Source organism: Galeopterus variegatus, unplaced genomic scaffold (assembly GCF_000696425.1).
Source record: "Galeopterus variegatus unplaced genomic scaffold, G_variegatus-3.0.2 Scaffold354, whole genome shotgun sequence".
Classification (NCBI taxonomy): Eukaryota; Metazoa; Chordata; class Mammalia; order Dermoptera; family Cynocephalidae; genus Galeopterus; species Galeopterus variegatus.
In genome coordinates this window covers 100,801-114,392 of record NW_007726465.1, presented here as the reverse complement: position 1 = coordinate 114,392, position 13,592 = coordinate 100,801, and the positions used below count along the sequence as shown (strand labels likewise).

Sequence of the window (13,592 nt, the reverse complement as noted above, 5' to 3'; positions counted from 1 at the left end):
CGGTGTTGCTCCCACACCTCGCTCAGCCAGTGAGCAGGAACCGGTCTGTATGTGGGATCCGAACCCTCGGCGGGAGCGCCACCACGCTCCCAAGCGGTGCACTGTAGCAGTGCGCCACCGGGCCGGCCCCTGTTTTTCTTTTTTTTTTTTTTTGTCTTTTTCGTGACCGGTAAGGAGATCGCAACCCTTGGCTTGGTGTCGTCTGCACCGCGCTCAGCCAGGGAGCGCACCGGCCATCCCTATATAGGATCCGAACCCGCGGTGGGAGCGTTGCTGTGCTCCCAGCGCCGCACTCTCCCGAGTGCGCCACGGGGCCGGCCCAAAATTTGTTTTTCATTAGACAAATGTGTATAAATCATTTACTTGCCTTATTTGTGTCTGGTGTGACAGAACATTTATTTAAGTGATCAGCACTGGGTATTAAGCTAACAAGTTTTGTAACACTTTGAACTTGATTTACATAAATGCTGATCCTGCAGACTTGAGGGGACTCTGCTTTAGAGAGGACTTAACACCTGTTTGCGGGTGTCAAAAGCTCTGTTGGTCCCCTGCTCTTATTTTTTTTCTTTATAAATTTAAGTGTTATTTTTTGAAAAGGTAATACACGTGTATAATTCAAAATTCAAAAGGTATAACCAAAGAATTCAGTGAAAATTCTCTCACCTCTGACCTCAGCCATTTCGATCTGCTCAGAGGCAACTAGTATTATTTTCTTCTTTTGTTCTTTTAGCGATATTCTATGTGTATGCAAGCAAATATATCCATTTTTTTCTATTCTTCCCATGCACATGCATGATAGCATATTCTATACACTAATTTGAACGTTTTTTAAATTGCTTATTTTCACTTAATATAAGTTGGAGATCATTCTTTATTAGCACATAAGGAGCTCCCTTACCCTTATTTTATAGCTGGCCAATAAATTGTGGCTAAACCATTATTTATTGGCCAGTCCTTGGGGTGGGGCTTCCCTTTCAGTATGTGCACCAATGATTTTCATGGACAGTGTTGCAGAAATTCTCGTAGTGTTCAGTGTCAACTCATCATCATTGAATTTTTATTGGAGTTCTTTCTCATATTGCAAATATCGGTCCTTTGTGTAGAAGCTGAGAAATGATCTTCTCAACATTATCCGAGAAAAGAACTTTGCCCACCCTGTTATCCAGAACTTTTCCTATGAGACCTTCCAGCAGAAAATGTTGCGCTTCCTGGAGAGCCACCTGGACGACACAGAGCCCTACCTCCTCACGGTGTGCCTTGGCCTTTCTTCTCTTCCCATAACTGTGATGTTCCCTTGAGGATGTGCAGGGAATTAGGAAATTAGAAGTGAAAGTCCATGTGTGAAAAAGACTTTGAATTATATGCATCATCTTCCTTAATTAAATGCCTTAAAAATACAAATGCAGAGATACTGGAAGAGGTAAATGGAACTGACCTATCTCCCTCACCTCCCATTTTTACTTCCTTTACATGTGATAAATCTGTTGTGGTTAAAGTAGAACATTGACGTAAAATCGACAGTGGTTCCCAAGGGAGGTGAAATTTGGGAGGAAGAGTTGTTTGGTAGGTGTGGCATGATGGGGTTGTTAAAAGGAAGAAGGGATGGTGTGGAGGAAGGTGTGACTAGGGATGTTATAAGGTCACAGGAGGCCAAGTGAAAATGCTCTTTAATTGGATCAAAGAGATAAGCATAAAGAATGGAAGCAGTGAGGCTCAGGACAGCATTAAGAAGAATTAGAAACCAGGCTGTCCTAGATGGTGGACTGTGGTGAGGAAACACTGAGTGAGAGGGGTCTTGGTATGTATATAAGCCATGATTTTGAGAATGTTGAGAATATTCCATCTCATGATAGTTAATTTGCCAGGCCCATATTAATAGTGTCAGTGGCCCTAGCCATCTTTTGGCAAATCTCAGATTACTTGTTAAGCAGGTAGTTTGGAATGTTCAGGGAGCAAGTGTCAGGATACTTGAGCATGGCCAAGGATTCTTTCCTTTGCATTCCAGGTAATTGGAAAATATCCTGCCACTGTCTGTATGTGAGGATAGAACTCTTGGCTCTTAAGCCACCGCACATTACAGATATACATATCTAAAACTGAATGATACTGGTCTAATTGGAAATGAGCAGTTGGAGTTAGAGCAAGATTGGTCTACTCAGACTTTTATGTGTGGTATAGGTAAGGATTTTCAAACAGTTGTTAATAAGGGCTGAGATTGGAAGGATGGAAGAGGAGGTGTGGAGTAAAATCATGTCATTATTTGGTGTCAGAAAGATTTAAGGGTTCTTGCAATGTCAAGATAGTTAGCACCACTCAAATTGAGTCTTCGCATGGTATAGAAAACTGAGCCGTTTTTGGAGGTGTTAACTGTTTTTTGAGGAAACAAAGAACAACACAATTTGAAGTGATTCTTGTAAAGTCTCCCATTTTATGTTCTCCTCTAGTTTATGCCTAGATTGGATTTGTAAGTAAACTTGTTTGCATATTAAGAATGTTCCTGGCAAAAGAAACAGACAATTAATGAAAATCTGTGGCCTCCTCTTCCTAATGACGTTCTTGCTTTCCCAGATGGCCAAAAAGGCTTTGAAATCTGAGTCTGCTGCCTCATGTACAGTAAAGGAAGATAAACCACCAGCATCAGAGTCTGTGGAAAAGCCACCCAGAGAACCCACAAGGTGAGAGGGATGCCTTTTTGTGATCTTGGGTAAGACAGTGAGGTAGTTGTTGGAAGCATAGGCTCCTTCTTAGGTCACGATCAGTTCTTCTCGGTGATTTGACTTACTAACGTGTTACTGGGTTACTTGTACAACGCCCTGTGGGAGATGGAGAGCGCACCCTGGGAAAATGAGAATATTGAAGACAGGATGTCTGGGATCCCTGCAGAGTTTCTGACTGGCTATTCCTCAAAGGTTCTTTCTCCATTTCTCTCTCTTTGCCTTGCCCAAATCTACTCAGTTCTTCTTTGTGGATACCTAATCTCTTAATACATTCAGGAAGCAAGTGTTCAGGTCTGAGTCGGAATCCCAAGACCATTTGCTAAAGCAGGATCACAAGTTTAGATGTCTTTGAGGGCCTGGTAGGAAGTATAATGGAGCCTAGTGAGTCTAGGACAAGACAGTGGAGAGCATGGGCCTGTAACCAGGGAGGACATGCTTGTCAGCTGTTTGTGATTGTCCTTCGTGCCCAAGGATGCTCAGACATCAGTTGTTCACATTTTTGTGTGAGATGTCCAAGTTTTCTTGTGAGATTTCTCAATTTTTGAATGTTGGCAGTACATTTAAAAAAAAAACTTCACATAGGTTAGGCAACAAGACACATCTGCTAGCTGGGTTTGGCCTACAGGCTGCCAGTTTGCCCCTCTGCACAATTTTTACTTAAAGTGTACTAGCTATTCCAAAGGATAGATGCACTTTTTTTAAAAGGCAGTTTCTCTTTGTTTCAAGACTGTGTGTGGCACACTTTGAGGATTCTCAAGGTTCTGTTCATAAGTGTATTGTTGGAGAAAGGGGAGAGTGGAGACCTGCCTTCTCTCACATGAGGGTCAGACTGGGATGGCTAGAAGAGTCTAGATTTCAGGGGGAGATTGCTTGATTTGTTATTTGGTTACCCAGGTGGACTTGTAGTTGTTAGCACTATTCAGAGTTCTTACATAGTGGAAAGCATTGCTTTAGTACATACAAACCAAGAGAGTTGGACAGCACATAAGCTGAAGAGGTCTATGAGAGTAGTGTCATTAGGCATAGTTCCTTTAAGGTTCTCTTTTTGAGAGTTTTAACTCCATAATACAATTTATACATCACATTTAAAGCCTGTATTTACACTCATTCTAAATAAGGGCTTTTATAAATAAAGGTGTGTCAAGCCAACCTCTTTTTTTTTTTTAAGAGAGTTCTCAGCTTGAAGAGTCCTCTAATTTGAAGCTTCTTCACACTATGCAAAAATTGTGGCTGTTTGGATGAGGGTCAACAATGGTGAAAGTGGTCTTTGTATGTTTCTGTTATTTGCAGGCAGCTACGGAATCCTCCAGCCACCATTGGAATTACAACTCTGAAGGCAGCTTTCAAGACCCTGTCCGGTGCACAGGATTCTGAGGCAGCCTTCGCAAAACTGGACCAGAAAGATCTGGTTCTTCCTAATCAAGTGCCCCCACCATCATCAGCCCTCAAAAACAAAAGACCTCGAAAAGATGAAAGTGAAAGTGAAAGCTCTGTCCCCGCTGAGGGTGAGGGCAGCTCGGAACTGCAGCCCAAGAACAAGCGCATGACAATAAGCAGATTGGTTTTGGAGGAGGACAGCCAGAGTACTGAGCAGAGCGCAAGCCTCACCTCCTCCCAGGAGGTCATGCCAGCGCCACCATCCAAGTCTGCCGTTCTCAACCAATCACCTCCTGGGGAAAAGAATCCCAAGTATGAAGACCTTCTTGGTAGCAGTTTTGGGGCTGGTTGGTGGTCCTGGTTGGGCCTGGTATTACTTCCGTGAATGAAGTAACTTTCAGCTAAGTTATTCACCAGCAAGCCTGGCTCAGACTGCTGGAATGTGACTCGGGAGCAGGGAGTGACGCCATAGCCATCCCTGCCAGTTCTGATGCCCCACACATGGGCTTCCAAGCATTGCATTAGGGCGTGAGAGAGGATGGAAAGGTTTCAGAGCCTCCTACTCATCACCGCTTCCATTTGTAGCAAACACCTGAGTGCCTTGATGACTAAATATTAGTCTTGTTTGTTAAAAGAAATTTGTTTGAATTGAGCCACTTTATACTTTGATCCTTAAAAGAGACTGATGAATACTTATAGTTCTGCACCTTTTATGAGCATTTGAGACTTGGCAAATTGAGTAAATATTTACTAATCTACCACATTCTGCTAGATACTGTGGGGCAGAGGTTAGAATACTTAATTTTTCTTCCCATCATGACTCCCAACCTGGCTTTTGAATTTTGCTCCCCTTGCACCCTATTGTGGATCCCCCACCAGGCAAACTGGTCTGCTTGCTCTCTCTGGAACACGCTGTTTGTTTCTACTACTGTACTTTAGCTTCCTCTCATTCCCCACAGTGGACTGTCATCCCTCATCATTGCTTGTTAGAATCCCATTCGTCCTTCAAAGGGAAGAGGAGCTGTTGTTAAGTGTTTTCTGGGGCCACGCACTTTCGTGTGTTATCTTACTGAATTTCTACAGTCCTCCTTCTGTGAGGTGGTATATTAGCCCCATCGTATAGATGAGGAAGGCTCAGAAAAGTTATTAGCTCATCTGAAGTCACACAGCTGAAAGTGGCAAAGTTGAGCTTTGGGATTTTTAATCCAAGCCAGCTTTGACATGAAAGCCCATGGCCTGAACATCACATACACCAAGTTTCCTCTCTTAAAATTCTACTTCCTTCACAAAACTCTTCCCTGCTCACCCCTGCTGTAAGTATCCACCTCGCTGACCTCCCAAGGTCGTTGCTGTCTCTACCACTGCTCTATATTGTAGTTGTTTGGGGACCTATGCTCTGGCATATGTTGTGCTAGGTGCCTCAGAGGGCTATGGCATCTGTTAAGTGACTTATACGCAAGCTCAGATTTGTACTAGTGCACCACTTCTTGCATTTGGAAGTGAGTCATTGGTTGGCAAATTGGCATAGCTGATGGCAGCAGATATAGCTCCACATACTATTCTCATTTGATACATGATTTCATTGAATCCTCACAGCAGTCCTGTAAAGTGTAGGTATTGCTCCCATGAACAGATGAGGAAACTGTGGAGAGCAGGATTACAGCAGTTTTGTAAGTGGGAGGATTTGTAAAGGTTTCAGACATATCCACCTCTCATATGTCAAGGGTGTGAAGTATGATGGGTGCTCTAAAGGAGGGGCCAGCAAACTATGGCCTTTGGGCCAAACCTGCCTGCTGCCTGTTTTTACGAATAAACTTTTATTGGAACACAGCCACACCCATCACTTATGTATCGTCTGTGGCTGCTTTCAGTGCTGTGATGATGAGTTGAGTATTTGGGACAGAGACAGTAAAGCTTACAAAGCTGAAAATACTATCCGTCCCTTTTCAGAAAAGGGTCCAGTGATCCCTGCTAAAGGAGGAATGTGTGAAGTGCCCTGGGAGCTCGTGGGGAGAAGAGCTGAGCAAGGTTTAGGTGTAGCAAACCTTGAAGGATGAGTAGGAGGTAATCGAGCATATTGGGAGGTGGAGGGTTCTAGGCAGTGGGAATTCCTTACATATGAGCATGAGGAAGCTTGGTATGCTCTGAAAAGTTGCATGTAGTCTGTACAGTAGGAGAACACAGTGCAAGGGAGAGAATGGAGGGAGAAAAGGCTGGATGCGTGATGGGCAGACCTTGAGTTTCTATTGTAGTCTACCAGGCAGAAGTGCTCAAACTGGGCTTCATGTCACAATTACCTGTGGAATGTGTAAAAATATATATTCCCAGGCTCCTGATACTGAATTAGAAGGGGCAGGAGAATGCCCTGTAATCTGCTTTTCTAACTATGCCCCCAGGTTATCTCAATACAACTAATCGGAAGGCCTGATTAGACACCACTGAGGGCTTTTGAACAGGTACTGAGAGGGAAGGAGGGAGGCTGGAAACTGCTGCAAGGTGACAGGGAGGGCCTGAGCAGCCAGGGTTAGTGGACTCAGGAGGAAGGGAAGGTAGCTTACAGGATATCACCTGGAGGGCAGGGCCACAACTCATAGATTTTGTTTAGCTTTTTAAAAATTTTATTCTTTTTTTTCTCCCTAGATTTTTATATCTCCCACAGCACCTTGCAATAGTGCTTACTAAGCATTTGTTAACCAAATCAAATAAGCATTCTTGGTTGTATTTTAAGGGGTGACACCAAAAAATTCTGTAAAAGACCAGCACAGGGTTAACATTTTAGGCATTGTGGGCTACATACTTCTCTGTTGCATATTCTTTTTTTGTTTTGTTTTGTTTTGTTCTTGCAACCCTTTAAAAATGTAAGAATCGGGCCGAGCCCGTGGCGCACTCAGGAGAGAGTGGCGCTGGGAGTGCAGCGACGCTCCCGCCGTGGGTTCGGATCCTATATAGGGATGGCCGGTGCGCTCACTGGCTGAGCGCGGTGTGGGCGACACCACACCAAGGGTTGCGATCCCCTTACTGGTCACGAAAAAAAAAAGACAAAAAAATAAAATAAAATAAAATAAATGTAAGAATCATTGTTAGCCCAAGCATTGTTTTTTAACCAGTAGCCACCGACCCTGCTAGACCATTCTAACTTCATCAGTGAGGGTGAGGACCAGGAAGTGGCTTGATTTGCCCAAGACCACACAGCCACCTAACAATTAGAAGGACCACCCGGATCTCAGCCCTTCTGCAACATGAGAAGTTAGTAGAGGCAGTCAATGATATGCCATCATCTGAAAGATGTCATAGGCCCTGTAAAATAACTACCAAAACATTTATACAGGTGATAACAGTGAGAGTTCATGGGTAGAGAATGTTACTAAAGTGACCTGCAATGACAGTCTGCAGGAGGAGAGAACAGCTACTTGGGAAAATGACGGACCAGCAGGGGACTTGCGTTCTAATCGGTTTTATCCCAACGCTGGGATAAGTAGATAAAAAGTTTACACTGTAACCCCATCTGACTTTCATTCATAAATCATAATTAGTACAGGAATATCCTGAGAAGAAAAAAACCTCATACATTTTTTTCACATTGTCTCAAGCAAAATTATTCTCAAATAACATTTTGGGAGATATGATCCTATTTAAAAACGAAATAGTCTGCCATTTGTCTCAGCCACTTGGTTAGGTAATTTCATGGAACACTTAGGGAACTCAAGGAATTTTTTCAAGCTTATGTACTTATTAACAAAATTGCTTTCATTATTCCTTTGCAAAATACCCAGACAGCATTAAAAATAAGTCTCTTTTTCACAGGGGAGGAGACAGAAGTTTGTCTCTAGTCTCTTGGTCAACTTTTACAGGTCACTTTATATAAATGCTTCAAAACTCTTAACTCAGACACTTCCCATGTTACTTTTTAAAAAGATGTTATCATGTTGAGGTCAGACTTGTGCGGAGCTCTTTTCCCAGGACAGTTATGTTATTAATCAGGTAAACACAGTTAAAGTTAATTAGAAGAGATGCACTATAATTTTTGTTTAATAATTTGGATTTTGTATTATTTTTCAGCTTTGTGACTTTTTTTTTTTGGCTATACCCAAGAACTCAATGTTTCATGTTCACAGGAAGGATTCTTGTTTTGTTTGCTTATTAGTCTAATCTTTGATTGTATAATTGCTTTGTGGCTCTTTGATAACCCCAATATTAGTTTAGCTAGTACCAGGGTTCTTCAGAAAGTTCATGGAAAGATGCATATTATCTTTTAATTCCGTTTGTCCACAAACTTTTTGAAGTACCTACATATATCTCCAGCTCATGGTATGGTATGTGTTCCTATGCTAGGGGTTTGGGATAGACAGATGAAGATGGCAGGATTTCACCTGGCAGGAAAAGGACTCCCAGGCAGAGGGAACAGGAGATGGAGGCAGGAGCGTGCAGAGCTTACAGGAGGAAGGAAGAGCAGAGCTGGGTGGCTCTGCTGTTTGCGAGATGTGGTCATGGTAGGATAGCTGGTAGAAAACTTGGGCCAGACTGGACAGTCTAGACTCCCTGGTACAGACAGGCATTTAGGCTCCATTCTTTAGGCTGTGAGAAGCCTTCATGGAATAGAGGGATGTGGTAATTTTAGTAAGATTGTTCCAATTGTTCCGGTGGCTTTGAAAGAGGAAGAAGCTAGCTCTACTTACGAGGCTAGTATAACACTGATGAAAGGCACCCTGGGCTTGAACTAGAGGAAAGGGGAGAGAAAGATCAGTCTGTGGAGTGGGAGGAGTTTGCAGCTTCTAGGTAAGTAGAATGCTGCGACCTTTAAGAGTAAAACCAATCAACCAAACAAACAAAAACAGGAAAATGAGCAGATTTTGAGGGGGCTGGTGATGTACTCAGTGCTGAGATTGAGGGAAGGTCCTGCAGCCTGGGGGATGTTCACGTGGAGATGCCTGGCCAGCCCAGCAAAAAGGACAGTGGATTTGGGAGTGTGTATAGGTAAGCCTTGAATGTAGTCACAGCAAAAGGGAGGAGCTCAGGGCAGTGAGTGAGCCCAGGACAGAATACAGGGTGACCCAGGATGAATTTGTTTTATACCTTGTCCTCTTGTTGATCTCCCCTCAGGGTATCCAGAGGCAAGTGGAACAGCTCTAATGGGGTTGAAGAAAAAGAGACTTGGGTGGAAGAGAACGACCTATTTCCAGGTCATGGTAAGCAGTAGATTCTCCTTGGCTGCCCTCCTTGAGGTTTGCTGAAGTATAAATGCATCTTACTGTCATATTAATGTTCCAGAAACTGCTTGTCTCCAAAGTAGAAAAAGCTTAATAATTTCTTGACCTCATTTTAAATCATAAGGAATCAGTTTTATGTCCTTGCCCATTAAACAGTGGAGACTGTCAAAGTAGTACTTTATGTTTAAAGAAAATTCTGGTTTTGTTGTAATAAATCCATGATATTTAGTTGTAGTTGATGTTCTTTCTAAAGTCCTTTAATTAGAAAACGTAGTAGGGGGCCGGCCCGTGGCTCACTTAGGAGTGTGGTGCTAATAACACCAAAGCCCCACGTTTGGATCCCTATATAGGGATGGCTGGTTGCTCACTTGGGAGAGCGTGGTGCTGACAACACCAAGTCAATGATTAATAATCCCCTTACCAGTTGTCTTTAAAAAAAGAGAAAAAAAGAAATGTAGTAGGGGTCATTCTCTGCATTTTTGCTTAAGCAAAAAATCTCTTACCAGTTTCTGTATATTTTTTTCTAAGATAAGAAACTTGGGTCGGCCCGGTGGCGCACTGCTATAGTGCGCCACTTGGGAGCGTGGTGGCGCTCCCGCCGAGGGTTCGGATCCCACATACAGACCGGTTCCTGCTCACTGGCTGAGCGAGGCGCGGGGGCAACGCCGAGGGTTGCGATCCCGTTGCCGGTCCCGGTCCGGTACGGGGGCGACACTGAGGGTTGCGATCCGTTGCCGGACACAGAAAAAGACAAAAAAAAAGGAAAAAAAAAAAAAAAAAGAAACTTTACTTTTCTGTAATAATACTAAACCTCACAGCATTTGCCTTAGAATCTATTCAACCACATATTTTGCATTCTAATAGAAATATCTAAGTGCTAAACCTAATTTGGGGGGTTCTAAAGACTTTTATAAAATAGCAACAGTAATCCTTTGCCAATCCCAAAGGTTTTGTTTTTGAAAAGTACCTTCACCAGCAAAAACATAGCTGCCAAGATCAAGATCACAGAGAAAATGGAGGGAGAAACAAAAACAATAAAAATGACATTACACGGCCGGCCTGTGGCTCACTCGGGAGAGAGTGGTGCTGATAACACCAAGGCCACGGGTTCAGATCCTATATAGGGATGGCCAGTTAGCTCCCTGATTGAGCATGCTGCTGACAATACCAAGCCAAGGGTTCAGATCCCCGTACCGGTCATCTTTTTAAATTAAAAAAAAAAAAAGTGACATTACATATTTAAAAACAATAGGGTATAAAAGTTCTAGAAAACACCTACTTGTAATATAGTCCATATTTATCAGCTTTAGAAATGTTTCTACTGTAGTACAAAATACTTAATAATTTGAAAATAAATAATCTGCTTCTGTAAGTATCCCTTTTCCAGAACCATCTTCCTCCATTATTAAGGAAACATTGCTAGGACAGTGGCATCTGCTCAGGCAGGCACTCTAGCAAGTTTCATGTTTATTCAACATTGCCGTCTTGCAGTTTTTGAACTGGCTCCTATTGGCTTGTAATGGCATGTCTTTTATACTTGTACACCCTCTTGTAGCCCTCTAGCCTTTTAAAAAATCATCTTGGTGCATGTTTTTTGAGGCTTGATCTCTTCTTATCCATGTGGTGAAAAGGGGAGTTTGAGCAGATCTCACATGTTCCTTGGGAGTGGGAAGCAATAATTATTACCCCATTCTTTTGTTTAGGGAATAAACCAAGTTGTACTTACATAAAATGATCAAGGATTTGAAAATTCTGGCATAAGACAGTAAAACTGTTGTTTCAAAACAGTGGTTAGCAAGGGATTATAAAGCAGAAATTACACACACACGTGTATATACCAATATATACGTGTATATACATCTACACACATATATATTAGGGTTTTAAATGTGACAGTCCCTCAGTAATTTTAGAAAGTGATGTTGGTTTTACTAAAGAGCCTGAATTCCACCATTAACCAGGATTTATTGAAAGTCTGTAAAGCACTTGTTTTGTACAGATTCTTGTTGATCAAAATGACTGTTGTTTGCAAACAAAGGACAAAATTAAATTATCCATTAGTGATATCCTTTTTCTTCTCGATGTTTGTGAAATTTGAATCAAGTTTCCCTTTGGGGACATTCTATGTCTTTTCCTTGTGGTTGTGCAGAGAAAGGTGAACTCTGACATGAGTCTACTTTTAATGTTTTCTAGCAGCGCCAGACGAAGACAGTTCAATCAGTACAACAAAAAAGCAGGTAATTTAAATTTCTCTTTTCTGATACGGGTTGTGTGGGTAAAACAGAGGTAAAATAAGTCCCCATCTCATAGGCATAGACTACCATGTACCTCATAAAAATCCTTTTTGAGTTTTCAGATAATTCAAACTAAGTTCAAGTAATAGTTATTCTGGAAGAAAAAATCTAGGAGGACAGAAGCATGACACACTTTCTGGACCATGAGCAACATACACATACACACACAGATGTGATTATTAGTTGAGGATGAAATGGCAGGACATTGAAAATTATTAAATGTCCAGATCTACAGTGTTTACTTACTATCTATGCCATGTTTTAAAAACATAAACCCTGCTTTTGGGTTCAGATGATTCTCCTAGGATTCTTGAGTTTACCTTATCACAGTATTGGAGATGTCAAGTGGAGAGACAGGTTGTGAAAAGTCTTTCGGTTTTCTTTTGCAGAAGTGGACTGTAGAAGAAAGCGAGTGGGTCAAGGCTGGAGTGCAGAAATACGGGGAAGGAAACTGGGCTGCCATTTCTAAAAATTACCCATTTGTTAACCGAACAGCTGTGATGATTAAGGATCGCTGGCGGACCATGAAAAGACTTGGCATGAACTGAAAACAGGCTTTCATTTCCACAGAATTCACAGGAGCATGGTTCCTAATAATAGCCCCTGATAGTCTGCTGTTTCTTTCAGAAGCTGGGCTGAGATGAGAATTTTGGGCAACCTCCTTCAACAAGGGGGAGGTCCCAGTTCCACTTCATCACTGTTGGATATCATGGAGATAAGAAGCAAAGCCAAGTCCACCCCATGTCCTTGGCAGAGATGACAGGCATACAGCTTGTACAGTGCCAGAATATCATTAGTGTTTCCCTTCTTTAGTGGTTTGCTTAAATTTAAATCCCAGGTAATCTGTAGAACCTTCTCCTAGGAAATGGTGGCATCTTATGGAGCTTATCCATAACCTGTTAAAACCAGCAACGTGAGCATTATTTGGAGTGAACTTGTTCCATATAAAGTTTTGGCCTTCTGATGCAAATGCAAAGGAACTTTGTCTGTTTTGAGCCCAGGTTGAGGAGAGACCAGTCCTTGTGGAGTCAGATTCCCTTTAAAAACTGTTTAGCCAGCTGCGACATCAACCCTAGACCTGACAACCTTGGCATTTGCTCTTAGTGTCTGCTGGGCTACCTAGGCAGGGTTACCCTCCACTTCTCACGTGGTTGAACCAGTGTGTTTTTTGGTAAAATGGTGATTGTAGATAAACTTAGACCCCCAACCCCCCTTCCCAATTCTATTCCTTATGCTGGACTTTTAAAGCTTAAATCCTGATTGAATATAAATGCCTAATTCCATTCTTTGTGAAATGGTTGCTTCCACCTGATTCCCTAGTTGTGCTGTTAGTGTCTTGCGCTGGAATTCAACATTCCCTTCTCCTTTTGTACTGTGTTGTGCTTGCTGTGTCTCTCGGACATTCTTAAAGACTGTCTTTTTAGCAAAAAAATTTCAGTAAAGTGTTTTCTGTAATCTTTTTTTAAAATATGAGAATTAATTACTGTCCATACTTGTAGCATTCTTCATTAAAGTCTTGCTTCTCTCAAATTTAAGTAGCTGGTTAATTACAGCAAGCATGTATTCACAAATGGAGGGAGCAAAATGTTGAACAAACTGCTGAATTATGGTGATCAAGAGGCTGATGTCAAACTATTGGATGTTCTAATCCTTGGAAGTCATGTCAAACAAATGATGTGGAAGTATTCTTTTTTTTTTTTTTTTTTAACTTTGGCACTGGATCCAAACTCTTGACCTTGGTGTTATGACACAGTGTTCTTTTTTTTTTTCAAAGATGACCGGTAAGGGGATCTTAACCCTCGACTTGGTGTTGTCAGCACCACACTCACCCAGTGAGCTAATCAGCCATCCCTATATGGGATCCGAACCCATTGCCTTGGTGTTATCGGCACCAAACTCTCCCGAGTAAGCCATGGGCCGGACCATGACACAGTGTTCTAACCAACTGACCTAACCGGCCAACCAAAGTTTCCTCTTAATTTGTTCATTTCCTCATA

General features: G+C 42.1%; 2 protein-coding genes across 2 annotated transcripts in view; one reads left to right on the top strand and one right to left on the bottom strand.

The window, feature by feature from the left end:
- TERF2 (telomeric repeat binding factor 2) overlaps nucleotides 1-13,125 on the top strand; it is a 27,001-nt gene extending 13,876 nt beyond the window's left edge. The window contains exons 7-12 of the mRNA XM_008567896.1: nucleotides 1,104-1,250; nucleotides 2,569-2,675; nucleotides 4,008-4,406; nucleotides 9,195-9,280; nucleotides 11,495-11,538; nucleotides 11,985-13,125. Coding sequence (XP_008566118.1) covers nucleotides 1,104-1,250; nucleotides 2,569-2,675; nucleotides 4,008-4,406; nucleotides 9,195-9,280; nucleotides 11,495-11,538; nucleotides 11,985-12,143 — 942 coding nt within the window. The 3' untranslated portion in view covers nucleotides 12,144-13,125. The remainder of the gene's footprint in view (nucleotides 1-1,103; nucleotides 1,251-2,568; nucleotides 2,676-4,007; nucleotides 4,407-9,194; nucleotides 9,281-11,494; nucleotides 11,539-11,984) is intronic.
- The window catches only part of NIP7 (NIP7, nucleolar pre-rRNA processing protein), a 46,267-nt gene that overhangs the window by 22,267 nt on the left and 10,408 nt on the right, over nucleotides 1-13,592 (bottom strand). The window lies entirely within an intron of this gene.